This window comes from Lolium perenne, chromosome 6 (assembly GCF_019359855.2).
Source record: "Lolium perenne isolate Kyuss_39 chromosome 6, Kyuss_2.0, whole genome shotgun sequence".
NCBI lineage: Eukaryota > Viridiplantae > Streptophyta > Magnoliopsida > Poales > Poaceae > Lolium > Lolium perenne.
This window is the reverse complement of record NC_067249.2, coordinates 173,493,216-173,509,084: the sequence shown is the minus strand read 5'-3', so window position 1 is coordinate 173,509,084 and position 15,869 is coordinate 173,493,216. Positions and strand designations below refer to the sequence as shown.

Below are 15,869 nucleotides of genomic sequence, written 5' to 3'. Positions count from 1 at the left end.
GATAAAACATTGATGCTATGTTCGAGGATGTAGTTATTGATTACATTACGCACCATACTTAATGCAATTGTTTGTTGTTTTCAACTTAATACTGGAAGGGGTTCGGATGATAACCTGAAGGTGGACTTTTTAGGCATAGATGCATGCTGGATAGCGGTCTATGTACTTTGTTGTAATGCCCAATTAAATCTCACTATACTCATCATATCATGTATGTGCATTGTCATGCCCTCTCTATTTGTCAATTGCCCAACTGTAATTTTTTCACCCAACATGCTATTTATCTTATGGGAGAGACACCACTAGTGAACTGTGGACCCCGGTCCATTCTTTTACATCGAATAGAATCTACTACAATACTTGTTCTACTGTTTTCTGCAAACAATCATCATCCACACTATACATCTAATCCTTTGTTAAAGCAAGCCGGTGAGATTGACAACCTCGCTGTTTCGTTGGGGCAAAGTACTTCGGTTGTGTTGTGCAGGTTCCACGTTGGCGCCGGAATCTCTGGTGTTGCGCCGCACTACATCTCGCCGCCATCAACCTTCAACGTGCTTCTTGGCTGCTACTGGTTCGATAAACCTTGGTTAGTTACTAAGGGAAAACTTACTGCTGTACGCATCACACCTTCCTCTTGGGGTTCCCAACGGACGCGTGTTGAACGGAAAAGACATACGTCAACCACGCACAGCAGCGACAAAAGGCTCTGCCGGCTTCGGAGCGACGTGGCCACCCCATTTGTCGCGGGTGCAGGCGCGCCCGCGACAAATGGCTCCCACGAAAGCCCTATTTTCCACTAGTGTAGCTAAACAGTTTGAACCTAATAATTGTTTGTCCGGGGTTCCGACTCCGATTAATTTGGATAAGATGCATTGCAACATCTTTGCCATGTCATGCATATCATCTTGCTCATGCCGATTCTTCTTTATCCCTAGTAGTAAGACTTGCATACGTTGTGTGTTCCAGCATTTGCTTCTTCCCGGATAGGATCACGAAGTGGTGTTGTGAGATACGACGAGTTCTTCGGATGTCCCTCGGCAAGCTTCAACAGGCAAGAATTTCCCATACTTTTGCCTCTGCAGAAGTCGCTCACCTATTTTATTTTGCCTTCTCCCTCATGCTATCCTTGAGTTGCGTTCTTGTCACGTGTCCTATCCACTTGTTACCTCAAGCAGCCTATATTGCCTCCACCAACCTCCTACAGCTGTTGTTTGGTTATCGGGTCTGCCTTGCGAGTCGTAGTGCATGCTAGTGTTGTTTTATCTCGTTACCGTTATTGCCATCTTATTGGGTTATCTGTTGGGGAATCATGACACATGGTCTATGGATATATTTTTTTGGAGATAATCATGCTTTACTTATTATTAACAACTAAAATGGTAAGCAGAGGCATCTGTGAGCCCTTTTGTGAAAGAATCGAAACTTTGACTCACTAATGTCCCATAGGACCCGAGTTCTTGTTATCTGTTCCGAGACTGAGCGCTTTAACCACACGTGGGTATGGTTATTGGGTCTTCCCTCGACCACTGTCGGAATCTACAGCTTTGTCCAGTGGCCACAACTAGTTCGCAATGTTTTACCATTTATTGTTGCGTGCATCCCAGCCCGTTACTTCTTTATCTTTGGGAAGCCCCTGGGTGTCTTGTATCCCTTGTTTCTGGTATGCACGTATAGGTCGCGGAGCCGCTGCGAAGTGGTTTGTCGCCCGAGTGTGTGTTTAAACCACCTAGTATGATGTCGCAAACAGGTAGGTCCGCTTTGGAGATACGGTCGAACTTCGATTCGGGTTCAACTTAGTTAGGTGGCTTCCTGGAATTGTTGTCGTGAAGGAGAGTGCGAGTCGTGATATCCACCCGTCGTAAGTGGGTTGATCGTGTGTGTGGGCACATTTGGGCACCCCTGCAGGGTTACATCTTATCGATAAGCCGTGTACGCGTTTATGGATGACTTGGAGCTGTATGACTCGACCATAGACAACTTACACTCGTTGTTCCAATATTAATAACTTGCATAGTAAGATAGAACAACTTAAATAATAAATGGTTAAAACTTGTTAACTGTGTGAGTGCCCTTGTAAGTACTTCCTTGCGAGGGGGGAACACATCGGCTGTGTTATGTTTGCAGAGTATAGAACTGTTAGTTTTTGGGCTCTCTCACCTCTTCTGATAGACGACTGTTGTGAGAGTGTCTCTATAGCTTTTTAGTGCTTGCGCGCTGCTGCTTAACCCCACCATATTGCCTATGACGATCCTCTTGCGTCCTCTAAGTTTCCTGCATGCCTCAAGTACAAAGGACGACTGGTTGACGAATGCTTATACGTCTTGAAGTCTTGTTAAGTACGAACCCGTACTTATTGCTGCTTCTTTGGGACATAACCGGGCAGGTATGAAGTTATGTTCGATGAAGAACGACGCTAGCAAGGTTACCCTTCCGGCTTGGCCTGGGCAGGGTTATGGACGCCATCGTTTATCTTCAGGACTCTTAGTCCAATTTGTATCTTGTCCGTACTCGGATGTATTCGCTCTTTTATATGATTCGGATCTTTGTATTGTATATTTGTATCTTGACTCGATGGACTCGTTGTTGTAATATATCTGTTTCTTGTGGGCTCTACTGTAATCATGTTGTAATGTTACCGCTCACGTTAATTTCTCTGGCATCACGTGTGTGACTCGTCGCGCACGTCGTGTCGGAGGGCGTCTCTGAATCGATATCGTGCGGATTTTGGTGGGATCGCTGGAATCCTCATGGTACTGGTTCCGGGGCGTCACAAGTTGGTATCAGAGCCTCAGGTTGACGGTACCCCACTAGTCCAGCTTGTAGGATAACCATGCCAACGGACGTTGTGTTTAGTGTCAAAAACTATTTTCTAAAACTCGTTGGATAGTTCTAATTAGCTCTGATTTTCTCCTTACCTATATTCTTTCTCCTCTTACCTTTGCGGGTTTAGAGTCTTCTCTCTTATCCGAGTTCTCTGAGTCTTAGGTTTTGACGTGGGTTGGACGATCATTGCCTTTAACCTAGTAGGTTCGATCTTCGAAGAATTCTGCCGCAACGACATCATCATCATGGAGCAACAACTCTTGTTAGTGTTGTCGAGGAGATCGACACGTCGCCTGAAGATTCGATAGTTTTCCCCTCTTCCCCGTACCAGGACGTGGAATCTCGGGGCGAGGTTCCTTGTTAGTGGTGTCGTTTGTAACGACACGGAAAAACCCAATAATAGATTTTTATTCACCGCTCGTTTTTCCGTGTCGTTCCAAGTCATCATGGCATCATGCATATATTTTCAACATCAAATATTTTATTAAACCCTATTTCTAGTATAATCCCATATTTTATTTCAAATTATAATCCTTCTTTCTCTGCTAAATTTCATTGCTAAAATATATTTAAAAATGGGTTTTAAAAGAAACAACAATCAGTTTTAAAAAAAGGGAGAAGTCCTCCCACCCGGCCAGGCCAAGGCAGAGCCCAACCGGCCACCTTCTTGGCCCAGCCGGTGGCCCACCTGGACCTCCCCTCAGAAACCCTAACTCCTACCAAAACCTCTTCTGGTGGTTTTGCAGCCGCCCCCTCCACTTCCTTTTCCAAAAGAAATCAGGCCCCCCAGCTCTCAGCCACTCCTCGCTTCCATCCCCGTAAGAACCGACCCAAGGAGAGCCCGACGCCGCACGCTACCTCCTCTCCCCTTCGTCTCTCTCATCGCCGCCTACCGCCGACCGTCGTGTCTCCTGCGTTGCTGCTCCTCTCTGCCTCGTGATACGTCTCCGACGTATCGATAATTTCTTATGTTCCATGCCACATTATTGATGTTATCTACATGTTTTATGCACACTTTATGTCATATTCGTGCATTTTCTGGAACTAACCTATTAACAAGATGCCGAAGTGCCAGTTGTTGTTTTCTGCTGTTTTTGGTTTCAGAAATCCTAGTAAGGAAATATTCTCGGAATTGGACGAAATCAACGCCCAGGGGCCTATTTTTCCACGAAGCTTCCAGAAGTCCGAAGACGAAACGAAGTGGGGCCACAGGGTGCCCAAACCCTAGGGCGGCGCGGCCCCCCCCTTGGCCGCGCCGACCTATGGTGTGGGGCCCCTGTGCCCCCTCCTGACTTGCCCTTCCGCCTACTTAAAGCCTCCGTGACGAAACCCCCAGTACCGAGAGCCACGATACGGAAAACCTTCCAGAGACGCCGCCAACGCCGATCCCATCTCGGGGGATCCAGGAGATCGCCTCCGGCACCCTGCCGGAGAGGGGAATCATCTCCCGGAGGACTCTACGCCGCCATGGTCGCCTCCGGTGTGATGTGTGAGTAGTCTACCCCTGGACTATGGGTCCATAGCAGTAGCTAGATGGTTGTCTTCTCCCCATTGTGCTATCATTGTCGGATCTTGTGAGCTGCCTAACATGATCAAGATCATCTATCTGTAATTCTATATGTTGCGTTTGTTGGGATCCGATGAATAGAGAATACTTGTTATGTTGATTATCAAAGTTATATCTACGTGTTGTTTATGATCTTGCATGCTTTCTGTTACTAGTAGATGCTCTGGCCAAGTAGATGCTTGTAACTCCAAGAGGGAGTACTTATGCTCGATAGTGGGTTCATGCCTGCATTGACACAGGACGATGACAGAAAGTTCTAAGGTTGTGTTGTGCTGTTGCCACTAGGGATAAAACATTGATGCTATTTCTAAGGATGTAGTTGTTGATTACATTACGCACCATACTTAATGCAATTGTCTGTTGCTTTGCAACTTAATAATTGAAGGGGTTCTGATGATAACACGAAGGTGGACTTTTAGGCATAGATGCAGTTGGATGGCGGTCTATGTACTTTGTCGTAATGCCCAATTAAATCTCACTATACTCATCATGATATGTATGTGCATTGTCATGCTCTCTTTATTTGTCAATTGCCCAACTGTAATTTGTTCACCCAACATGCTGTTTGTCTTATGGGAGAGACACCTCTAGTGAACTGTGGACCCCGGTCCAATTCTCTTTCTTGAAATACAATCTCGTAATACTGTTCTACTGTTTTCTGCAAACAATCATCTTCCACACAATACGGTTAATCCTTTGTTACAGCAAGCCGGTGAGATTGACAACCTCACTGTTTCGTTGGGGCAAAGTACTTTGGTTGTGTTGTGCAGGTTCCACGTTGGCGCCGGAATCCCTGGTGTTGCACCGCACTACATCCCGCCGCCATCAACCTTCAACGTGCTTCTTGACTCCTCCTGGTTCGATAAACCTTGGTTTTTTTCTGAGGGAAAACTTGCTGCTGTGCGCATCATACCTTCCTCTTGGGGTTCCCAACGAACGTGTGAGTTACACGCCATCAAGCTCTTTTTCTGGCGCCGTTGCCGGGGAGATCAAGACACGCTGCAAGGGGAGTCTCCACTTCTCAATCTCTTTACTTTGTTTTTGTCTTGCTTAGTTTTATTTACTACTTTGTTTGCTGCACTAAATCAAAATACAAAAAAATTAGTTGCTAGTTTTACTTTATTTACTATCTTGTTCTCCATATTAAAAACACAAAAAAAATTAGTTACTTGTTTTACTTTACTTAATATCATGCATGTTTTTATTTCACTAGTGAAGCATTATGGAAAACAACAAAAATATGAGAGATCTTTATGAACTTTATCTTGAATTAGGACATGATGTGTTTGAAGAGAGAATTAAAAAACCCATGGAACTTTATATTCATGCTAATGGGAATGTTATTACTATGAATGCTTTGAACACCATTGTTGCTAATGCTATGGAAAATTCTAAGCTTGGGGAAGCTGGCTTTGATGAGCATGATCTTTTTAGTCCCCCAAGCATTGAGGAGAAAATTTTCTTTTATGATTACAATATGCCTCCTATATATGATGATAGCCACTTTGTTGAATTTGCTCCCACTACAACTAATAAAATTGATTATGCTTATGTGGAGAGTAATAATTTTATGCATGAGACTCATGATAAGAATGCTTTATGTGATAGTTATATCGTTGAGTTTGCTCATGATGCTACTGAAAGTTATTATGAGAGAGGAAAATATGGTTGTAGAAATTTTCATGTTACTAAAACACCTCTCTATGTTCTGAAATTTTTGAAGCTACACTCGTTTTATCTTTCTACGCTTGTTGCATTATGCTTCTTGAACTTGTTTATTTACAAGATTCCTCTTCATAGGAAGCATGTTAGACTTAAATGTGTTTTGAATTTGCCTCTTGAAGCTCTCTTTTGCTTCAAATACTATTTCTTGCGAGTGCATCATCAAAACTGCTGAGCCCATCTTAATGGCTATAAAGAAAGAACTTCTTGGGAGATAACCCATGTGTTATTTTGCTACAGTACTTTGTTTTTATTTTGTGTCTTGGAATTTGTTTACTACTGTAGCACGCTCTCCTTATCTTAGTTTTGTGTTTTGTTGTGCCAAGTAAAGCCGTTGATAAAAAAGTAAGTACTAGATTTGGATTACTGCACAGTTCCAGATTTCTTTGCTGTCACGAATCTGGGTCCACCTTCCTGTAGGTAGCTCCGAAAATTAAGCTAATTTACGTGCATGATCCTCAGATATGTGCGCAACTTTCATTCAATTTGAGCATTTTCATCTGAGCAAGTCTGGTGCCATTTTAAAATTCGTCAATACGAACTGTTCTGTTTTGACAGATTCTGCCTTTTATTTCGCATTGCCTCTTTTGCTATGTTGGATGAATTTCTTTGATCCACTAATGTCCAGTAGCATTATGCAATGTCCAGAAGTGTTAAGAATGATTGTGTCACCTCTGAATATGTTAATTTTTATTGTGCACTAACCCTCTAATGAGTTGTTTCGAGTTTGGTGTGGAGGAAGTTTTCAAGGATCAAGAGAGGAGTATGATGCAACATGATCAAGGAGAGTGAAAGCTCTAAGCTTGGGGATGCCCCGGTGGTTCACCCCTGCATATATTAAGAAGACTCAAGCGTCTAAGCTTGGGGATGCCCAAGGCATCCCCTTCTTCATCGACAACATTATCAGGTTCCTCCCCTGAAACTATATTTTTATTCCATCACATCTTATGTGCTTTTTCTTGGAGCGTCGGTTTGTTTTTGTTTTTGTTTTGTTTGAATAAAATGGATCCTAGCATTCACTTTATGGGAGAGAGACACGCTCCGCTGTAGCATATGGACAAGTATGTCCTTGGTTTCTACTCATAGTATTCATGGCGAAGTTTCTCCTTCGTTAAATTGTTATATGGTTGGAATTGGAAAATGATACATGTAGTAATTGCTATTAATGTCTTGGGTAATGTGATACTTGGCAATTGTTGTGCTCATGATTAAGCTCTTGCATCATATGCTTTGCACCAATTAATGAAGAAATACATAGAGCATGCTAAAATTTGGTTTGCATATTTGGTTTCTCTAAGGTCTAGATAATTTCTAGTATTGAGTTTGAACAACAAGGAAGACGGTGTAGAGTCTTATAATATTTTCAATATGTCTTTTATGTGAGTTTTGCTGCACCGGTTCATCCTTGTGTTTGTTTCAAATAAGCCTTGCTAGCCTAAACCTTGTATCGAGAGGGAATACTTCTCATGCATCCAAAATACTTGAGCCAACCACTATGCCATTTGTGTCCACCATACCTACCTACTACATGGTATTTTCCACCATTCCAAAGTAAATTGCTTGAGTGCTACCTTTAAAATTCCATCATTCACCTTTGCAATATATAGCTCATGGGACAAATAGCTTAAAAACTATTGTGGTATTGAATATGTAATTATGCACTTTATCTCTTATTAAGTTGCTTGTTGTGCGATAACCATGTTTATCGGGACGCCATCAACTTTTCATTGTTGAATTTCATGTGAGTTGCTATGCATGTTCGTCTTGTCTGAAGTAAGGGCGATCTACACTGAGTTGAATGGTTTGAGCATGCATATTGTTAGAGAAGAACATTGGGCCGCTAACTAAAGCCATGATCCATGGTGGAAGTTTCAGTTTTGGACAAACATCCTCAAATCTCTAATGAGAAAAGAATTAATTGTTGTTGAATGCTTAAAGCATTAAAAGAGGAGTCCATTATCTGTTGTCTATGTTGTCCCGGTATGGATGTATAAGTTGAGAATAATCAAAAGCGAGAAATCCAAATGCGAGCTTTCTCCTTAGACCTTTGTACAGGCGGCATAGAGGTACCCCTTTGTGATACTTGGTTAAAGCATATGTATTGCGGTGATAATCCAGGTAGTCCAAGCTAATTAGGACAAGGTGCGGGCACTATTAGTACACTATGCATGAGGCTTGCAACTTATAAGATATAATTTACATGATGCATATGCTTTATTACTACCGTTGACAAAATTGTTTCATGTTTTCAAAATCAAAGCTCTAGCACAAATATAGCAATCGATGCTTTTCCTCTATGGAGGACCATTCTTTTACTTTCAATGTTGAGTCAGTTCACCTATTTCTCTCCACCTCAAGAAGCAAACACTTGTGTGAACTGTGCATTGATTCCTACATACTTGCATATTGCACTTATTATATTACTCTATGTTGACAATATCCATGAGATATACATGTTACAAGTTGAAAGCAACCGCTGAAACTTAATCTTCTTTTGTGTTGCTTCAATGCCTTTACTTTGAATTATTGCTTTATGAGTTAACTCTTATGCAAGACTTATTGATGCTTGTCTTGAAGTGCTATTCATGAAAAGTCTTTGCTTTATGATTCACTTGTTTACTCATGTCATATACATTGTTTTGATCGCTGCATTCACTACATATGCTTTACAAATAGTATGATCAAGATTATTATGGCATGTCACTCCAGAAATTATCTGTGTTATCGTTTTACCTGCTCGGGACGAGCAGAACTAAGCTTGGGGATGCTGATACGTCTCCGACGTATCGATAATTTCTTATGTTCCATGCCACATTATTGATGTTATCTACATGTTTTATGCACACTTTATGTCATATTCGTGCATTTTCTGGAACTAACCTATTAACAAGATGCCGAAGTGCCAGTTGCTGTTTTCTGCTGTTTTTGGTTTCAGAAATCCTAGTAAGGAAATATTCTCGGAATTGGACGAAATCAACGCCCAGGGGCCTATTTTTCCACGAAGCTTCCAGAAGTCCGAAGACGAAACGAAGTGGGGCCACAGGGTGCCCAAACCCTAGGGCGGCGCGGCCCCCCCTTGGCCGCGCCGACCTGTGGTGTGGGGCCCCTGTGCCCCCTCCTGACTTGCCCTTCCGCCTACTTAAAGCCTCCGTGACGAAACCCCCAGTACCGAGAGCCACGATACGGAAAACCTTCCAGAGACGCCGCCAACGCCGATCCCATCTCGGGGGATCCAGGAGATCGCCTCCGGCACCCTGCCGGAGAGGGGAATCATCTCCCGGAGGACTCTACGCCGCCATGGTCGCCTCCAGTGTGATGTGTGAGTAGTCTACCCCTGGACTATGGGTCCATAGCAGTAGCTAGATGGTTGTCTTCTCCCCATTGTGCTATCATTGTCGGATCTTGTGAGCTGCCTAACATGATCAAGATCATCTATATGTAATTCTATATGTTGCGTTTGTTGGGATCCGATGAATAGAGAATACTTGTTATGTTGATTATCAAAGTTATATCTACGTGTTGTTTATGATCTTGCATGCTTTCCGTTACTAGTAGATGCTCTGGCCAAGTAGATGCTTGTAACTCCAAGAGGGAGTACATATGCTCGATAGTGGGTTCATGCCTGCATTGACACCTGGGACAAAGGATGTAAAGTTCTAAGGTTGTGTTGTGCTGTTGCCACTAGGGATAAAACATTGATGCTATGTCTAAGGATGTAGTTGTTGATTACATTACGCACCATACCTAATGCAATTGTCTGTTGCTTTGCAACTTAATACTGGAGGGGGTTCGGATGATAACCTGAAGGTGGACTTTTTAGGCATAGATGCAGTTGGATGGCGGTCTATGTACTTTGTCGTAATGCCCAATTAAATCTCACTATACTCATCATGATATGTATGTGCATTGTCATGCTCTCTTTATTTGTCAATTGCCCAACTGTAATTTGTTCACCCAACATGCTGTTTGTCTTATGGGAGAGACACCTCTAGTGAACTGTGGACCCCGGTCCAATTCTCTTTACTGAAATACAATCTACTGCAATACTGTTCTACTGTTTTCTGCAAACAATCATCTTCCACACAATACGGTTAATCCTTTGTTACAGCAAGCCGGTGAGATTGACAACCTCACTGTTTCGTTGGGGCAAAGTACTTTGGTTGTGTTGTGCAGGTTCCACGTTGGCGCCGGAATCCCTGGTGTTGCGCCGCACTACATCCCGCCGCCATCAACCTTCAACGTGCTTCTTGACTCCTCCTGGTTCGATAAACCTTGGTTTCTTTCTGAGGGAAAACTTGCTGCTGTGCGCATCATACCTTCCTCTTGGGGTTCCCAACGAACGTGTGAGTTACACGCCATCACCTCGCTCGTGTGCCCACGCCCCCGCGTCGAGCTCCCCTTTTCTGTCACTTCTCGGCTCGAACGCAAGCAGCGCCGCGACCCCGCCATGACCTCGTCACCGGGAGCCCTCCATTGCGCCACCGCCAGGAACCGCCCTCACGCTCTTCTTGTCGACCCCGAGCGCACCTCCACGCACCCAAGTTCGCCCTCGACCGGCCCAGCCTCTGCTCGACCGAGCTCGTCCCCGACGTCGCCCTTCTGGCCTGCACCTCCTGCCGCGTCGTCCTCCTTCCTTCCCCAACCTCGGCATCGACATCCGTCATCTTGAACCGCACAAGTGCTGCTCCCCGACACTGCCTCTGCATGCTTGTGCTCGCCGCCATGTCCTACGCGTTACCATCCATCCCGACGCATGTGAGCCGTGGCTCGTGTAGAATGTGCCCATGCAGAGCTTCTGCTGCTCGCGCTGTGCCACTGTTTTGGCACATGCATATGTGCGTTTTGCTTCTGGTTCGTGTACGCCGTCGCCCGCGAAGAGCACATCATCTCAGATCGAATGCTCCAAGTGTTGCACGAGCTTGTTTGGCTCCCTCATGTGCTTCCTTCATCGCCAAGATCTTCTCGTCCACAAGGCCAACCTAACGTGACACTTCGTCACCGTTTCTAGTTTGCCACCGGCAAATGAAGCCGGAATCTCAAGTTCTCCTTCCCGGATCCGAAGACCGTTGATCCCGAACCCGAGGTACACCGAACATCGAACCAAGTTCTCCTTCACGGTCTCTTTAATCCGGCGACCGCCTTGTTCCGATACCTTGCGACCCCGACCATAAGCCTTATTTTATAAATGTGCAGGGTTATGGACTACATCGTTTAGCTTCAGGACTCTTAGTCCAATTTGTATCTTGTCCGTACTCGGATGTATTCGCTCTTTTATATGATTCGGATCTTTGTATTGTATATTTGTATCTTGACTCGATGGAGTCTTTTTTGTAATATATATGTTTCTTGTGGGCTCTATTGTAATCCTGTTGTAATGTTACCGCTCGTGTTAATTCCTCTGGCATCACGTGTGTGACTCGTCGCGCACGTCGTGTCGGAGAGCGTCTCAGAATCGATATCATGCGGATTTTGGCGGGATCGCTGGAATCCTCATGGTACTGGTTCTGGGGCATCACAATGTGGTGGCACGTAATACATCCGCCACGACAGGTGCACGGGGTCTGAGGAAGCCTAAAAAACCAAAAAAAAAAAGGCCGCCGCGACAAGTGCACAGGGCTCCCTCGGGGAGGGCTAAAACTCACACGGACACGGGGTGTCGATGCTTACTATGAGGTCCAGTTGGAAAAGGACACGCACAACACCATCGTGGCTCGGGGAGCTCGTAGAGATGGGCTGACCCAGCTCCTACCGCGACGGAAGTCACAAATAGAACTTTCGAAGATGCTGGATGTTCCAGGCGTTTGGCAGCATATCTGCATCTTCATTCTCAAGGCACACTGCTCCCGGGCTTGAGACGTGAGCGACCTTGAATGGGCCTTCCCACATTTGCGGGAGTTTGTAGAGGCCTTCTCGAGAGAGTATGTGCCGCAGCACAAGGTTGCCTACCTCGAGCGTGCGGACGCGGATGTTGCGGCTGTGGTAGCGACATAGAGCTTACTGGTACTGGGTTGCGTGGACAACAACCCGGTGTCGAGCCTCCTCCAGGAGAGTGAGGTCGTCCTGCCGTAGCTCGTCTTGTTGAGTCTCGTGGAAGGCGAGGACTCTTGGAGAGCCGTGCTTGAGCTCGGCGGGGATGACCGCTTCAGCGTTGTAGATGAGGAAGAAAGGAGTCTCTCCAGCAGGCTTCGAAGCCCTGATACAGATTCACCAGAGCACCCCTTTGAGGGCGTGCAGCCACCCCTTGCCGCATGCCTTCAGCTTCTTTTTGAATCTCCTTGTCTTAAGCCCCTTTAGGACCTCGGCGTTGGTGCGCTCAGGTTGGCCGTTGCTTCGTGGGTGTGCGACGGAGGCGTAGCAGATTCTGGTACCAATGTCAGCGCAGTAGGAGTTGACGACCCCACTGGTGAGTTGGCTACCATTGTCCGTGATGATGCGGTTGGGGACGCCAAAGCAGCAAACCAAGCCCTTGATGAACTTCACCGCGGATCTAGCTGGGATAGACCGTACAGCTTCCACCTCCACCCACTTAGTGAACTTGTCGATGACAACGTAGAGGAACCGATAGCCCCCGGGTGCTCGTGGGATCGGCCCGAGAATGTCCAGCCCCCAGACCGCGAAAGGCCATGAGAGTGGAATGGTTTGAATCCCCTGTGTCGGTTGATGAATCTGCTTGGCGTGGAATCTGCATGCTTTGCAGGACTTGACAATCTGGATATCATCGTCAAGGGTCGTGGTCCATTAGAAGCAGTTGCGGAACGCCTTCCCAGCAGAGGGGTTCGCGTGGAGGAGTGGTGGTTCCACTCTCCAGCGTGAATGTCATTGATGAGCTTCTTTCCCTCCTCGAGGGGGATGCAGCGCAGGGTGACCCCGTTGAGGCGCCTGCAGTAGAGCTTCCCGTCGATAAGGCAGTAGTTCTTGGCACGCCGTACAAGGCTTTCTGCCGCGGCGTCGTCAACCTCTGGGGGGAGGCCTCCCTTGAGGTAGTCCCGGATCTCGTCGATCCACCCCGCCCCTGGGGAGCGATGGACATGATGAGACGGTCGCTATTAGGCGGGCCATAGTCGGGTGCCCCAGTGGTAGGTGGAGGTGGGAGATCCTCAGGGAGGTCCTTTGGAGACGCGAACGGAGGCCTCGCGTAGGGTTCGAACAACCTCTCCTCGAAGACCCCCGGACATTGAGCTTCTCTGTGGGACGCCCTCCTTGCGATCTCGTTAGCTTCCTTGTTGTTGCCGCGTTGTGCGAAGGTCAGCCCTAACCTGAGGAAGTGTTTTTCCATGCGTCGTACCTCCTCGAGGTAGGCTAACATATGATCATCCTTTAGCTTGTAGACCTTGTTGGAGAAGTGAACGAGGAGCTGAGTGTCTCCCTGCACGATGAGGCACTTGACGCTGAGAGCTACTGCGGCCCTGAGACCGGCGAGGAAGCCCTCATACTTGGCGCTGTTGTTGGAGCACTTGTCGGTGTCCTTGAAGCAGAGCTGGACCGCGTAGCGCAGCTTGTCACCCGTCGGGGAGGTAAGTATGGCTGCGGATCCAGCCCCATGCTCGTTGAAGGCGCCATCAAATCATGGACCAGAGCCCCGCGCTGAGCTTACTCGGCTGCTGGGTTTCCTCCTTCGCTTCCCCGTCGTTGGGGGATGCATTGGTCCATTCTGCGGTGAACTCGGTGAGGGCTCGGCTCTTCTTGGTAGGAGTGGTGTCGAACATGAGCTCAAAGGGCTGCAGCTCGATTACCCATTCCACTACCCGCCCTGTTGCATTGGGGTTGCGCAGCATGGTCTCCAGCGGGTATTTGGTGACGACCCTGATCGGATGTGCCTGGAAGTAGGGTCGAAGCTTCCGCGATGCTATGAGGAGCGTGTAGAGGAGCTTCTGCTGCTGGGTGTACCGCTCGCGAGCGTCGCGCAAAACCGTGCTGACGAAGTAGACCGGGTGCTGCACGAACCGGGAAGCCGAGGTTTCTTTAGAGGAAGGCTCGAGAGCCTCCGCGAGGGTCGGCTTCCCGGAAGGTCCGTCGAGCTCATTCGGCTGGGCTGTCTCGGTGCGATCACCCTGCAACGTTTCCAGCACATTGTCAGCAGACGTACCTTCCTCGGAGAGGTCCCGGGGCTTGGGCTTGGACTTAGATGTCTTCTAATTTTACGTAAATTGTCTTAATTTGTGGAGGTGCCGAAGTCTTACTAAAAAATCAGTTTTGCTGTAGTAAAAATTCTAAACAGATTCTGCCTTGCTTTGTTAGATTCATTCTTTTGATTGTCAAAATGATTTTTACTTGGATCTTTTGACATGCTAGAATGAGTAGAACATTATGTTATCTCTGGTTCATGCATATATAATTTATTCTTGAGTAAAATAGCAGCACGCAGGATTTCGTTTTACCTGTAATGTCACCCATAGGAAAGAATGGGCTGAAAAGTTTGTGTTGAAGTTTTTTGAAAGGAAATAGAGGAATATCACACTAATATGATTCAAGTATGATGAAGATAATAATCTTGTGGATGCCCATGCAACCCCACTGGAGTCAATTTGAAAGTCCTGGTTTGAGCACCTCTAAATTCTGTTTTTTAGCAACATAGAATTTTCGCAAAAAGTTAAAGCGTCCTTGTTTTAGTTGTGTCTAGTTTTCTTTTGTTTTGTGAGAGGACCGTCATATTTAGTGTTTATAATGCATATGCATTATCTAGTGGACCAAACTCTTTATCTGAATGTTCAAAGTAAAATAAGTTCCATGCTTTTAAAAGAAAAGGAGGAATGCCTAAAAGCTGAAATTTATTTTGTGCATTGTATTTCTAGTTTCACATGCTCTATTGAGTGATGATTTGTTATGTGCCTTATTCAGTGCTACTTCATACTATTATACATAGATGTTTAATTTTAAGTATTATTATTTCATGATGAATGAATAGTCTATGAATACTATTGCATGCTTTTATACCTCTTTCTAGCCAAAAGATTTGAATTCTTACACAAGCATAGATTGTTTCCAAGATCAACTCAAATCCAATGTCTATCATATCTACGTACATAGAAATTGCTATTTCAAGTATAATGTGTGTGTTTTGCCTCCAACCCTTAAAAAACTCCCTTTTTATGTAATTTAAAGCTCATAAGAAAGTAAGGTTTGGTAGAAAATACCACTATGCATATTGTTGGTTTGACTGATTATGAGTAATGAGCTAGGTCGTTACCATGTTTACTGGGAAAGTCTTTCAACATTGCACTTTCGGAGTATTGCACCATGCGTTGATCGTCATTTATTTTGTTTTGTTGATGGCTATATCTTGTGGAATGAATGACGGTTATTTTAAGCAAGTAGGCATGCATTGTTAGAGAAGAGCAATGGGCCGCTAACCGAAACCATTCCTAATCATGGTTGAAGTTTCAGCAACGAGCATCCTCGATAGGAAAACTGCGAAAGAGTTGTGTGAAAAAAGAGTACGAGAAAACAAACAAAAAGAGTATGATAAAAATGTGAGACGGAGTTAGAGAGGATGCTCAACGTCTATTGTTCTGTTGTCCTGGTATGGATGGCCTATATTTGAGATGCACATCTCCTTTTGTCCTTTGTAAGGCGGAATGAAGGTACCTCATTGCGAGACTTGGTTGAAACATGTATGTTGAAAGGTCTTGGTAACCCAAAGTTGTGAAACGAGAGGTGTAGTCCTAAGACTTCAAGAAAATGAGGCAACACATACTTACTCATCAGAGGTCAAACGCATGACACATAGACATCTTTATACATCATATACTTGGTA

General features: G+C 45.5%; 1 protein-coding gene across 1 annotated transcript; it reads right to left on the bottom strand.

The window, feature by feature from the left end:
- Positions 1-12,109: 12,109 nt before the first annotated feature.
- On the bottom strand, positions 12,110-15,475 carry LOC139832563 (uncharacterized). The gene is made up of 6 exons (XM_071822348.1): positions 15,467-15,475; positions 13,710-14,166; positions 13,172-13,639; positions 12,925-13,127; positions 12,354-12,823; positions 12,110-12,308 (listed from the first exon to the last, which is right to left on the bottom strand). Exons 1-6 carry the CDS (start codon positions 15,473-15,475, stop codon positions 12,110-12,112), a joined length of 1,806 nt encoding a protein of 601 aa, XP_071678449.1.
- Positions 15,476-15,869: the final 394 nt, after the last annotated feature.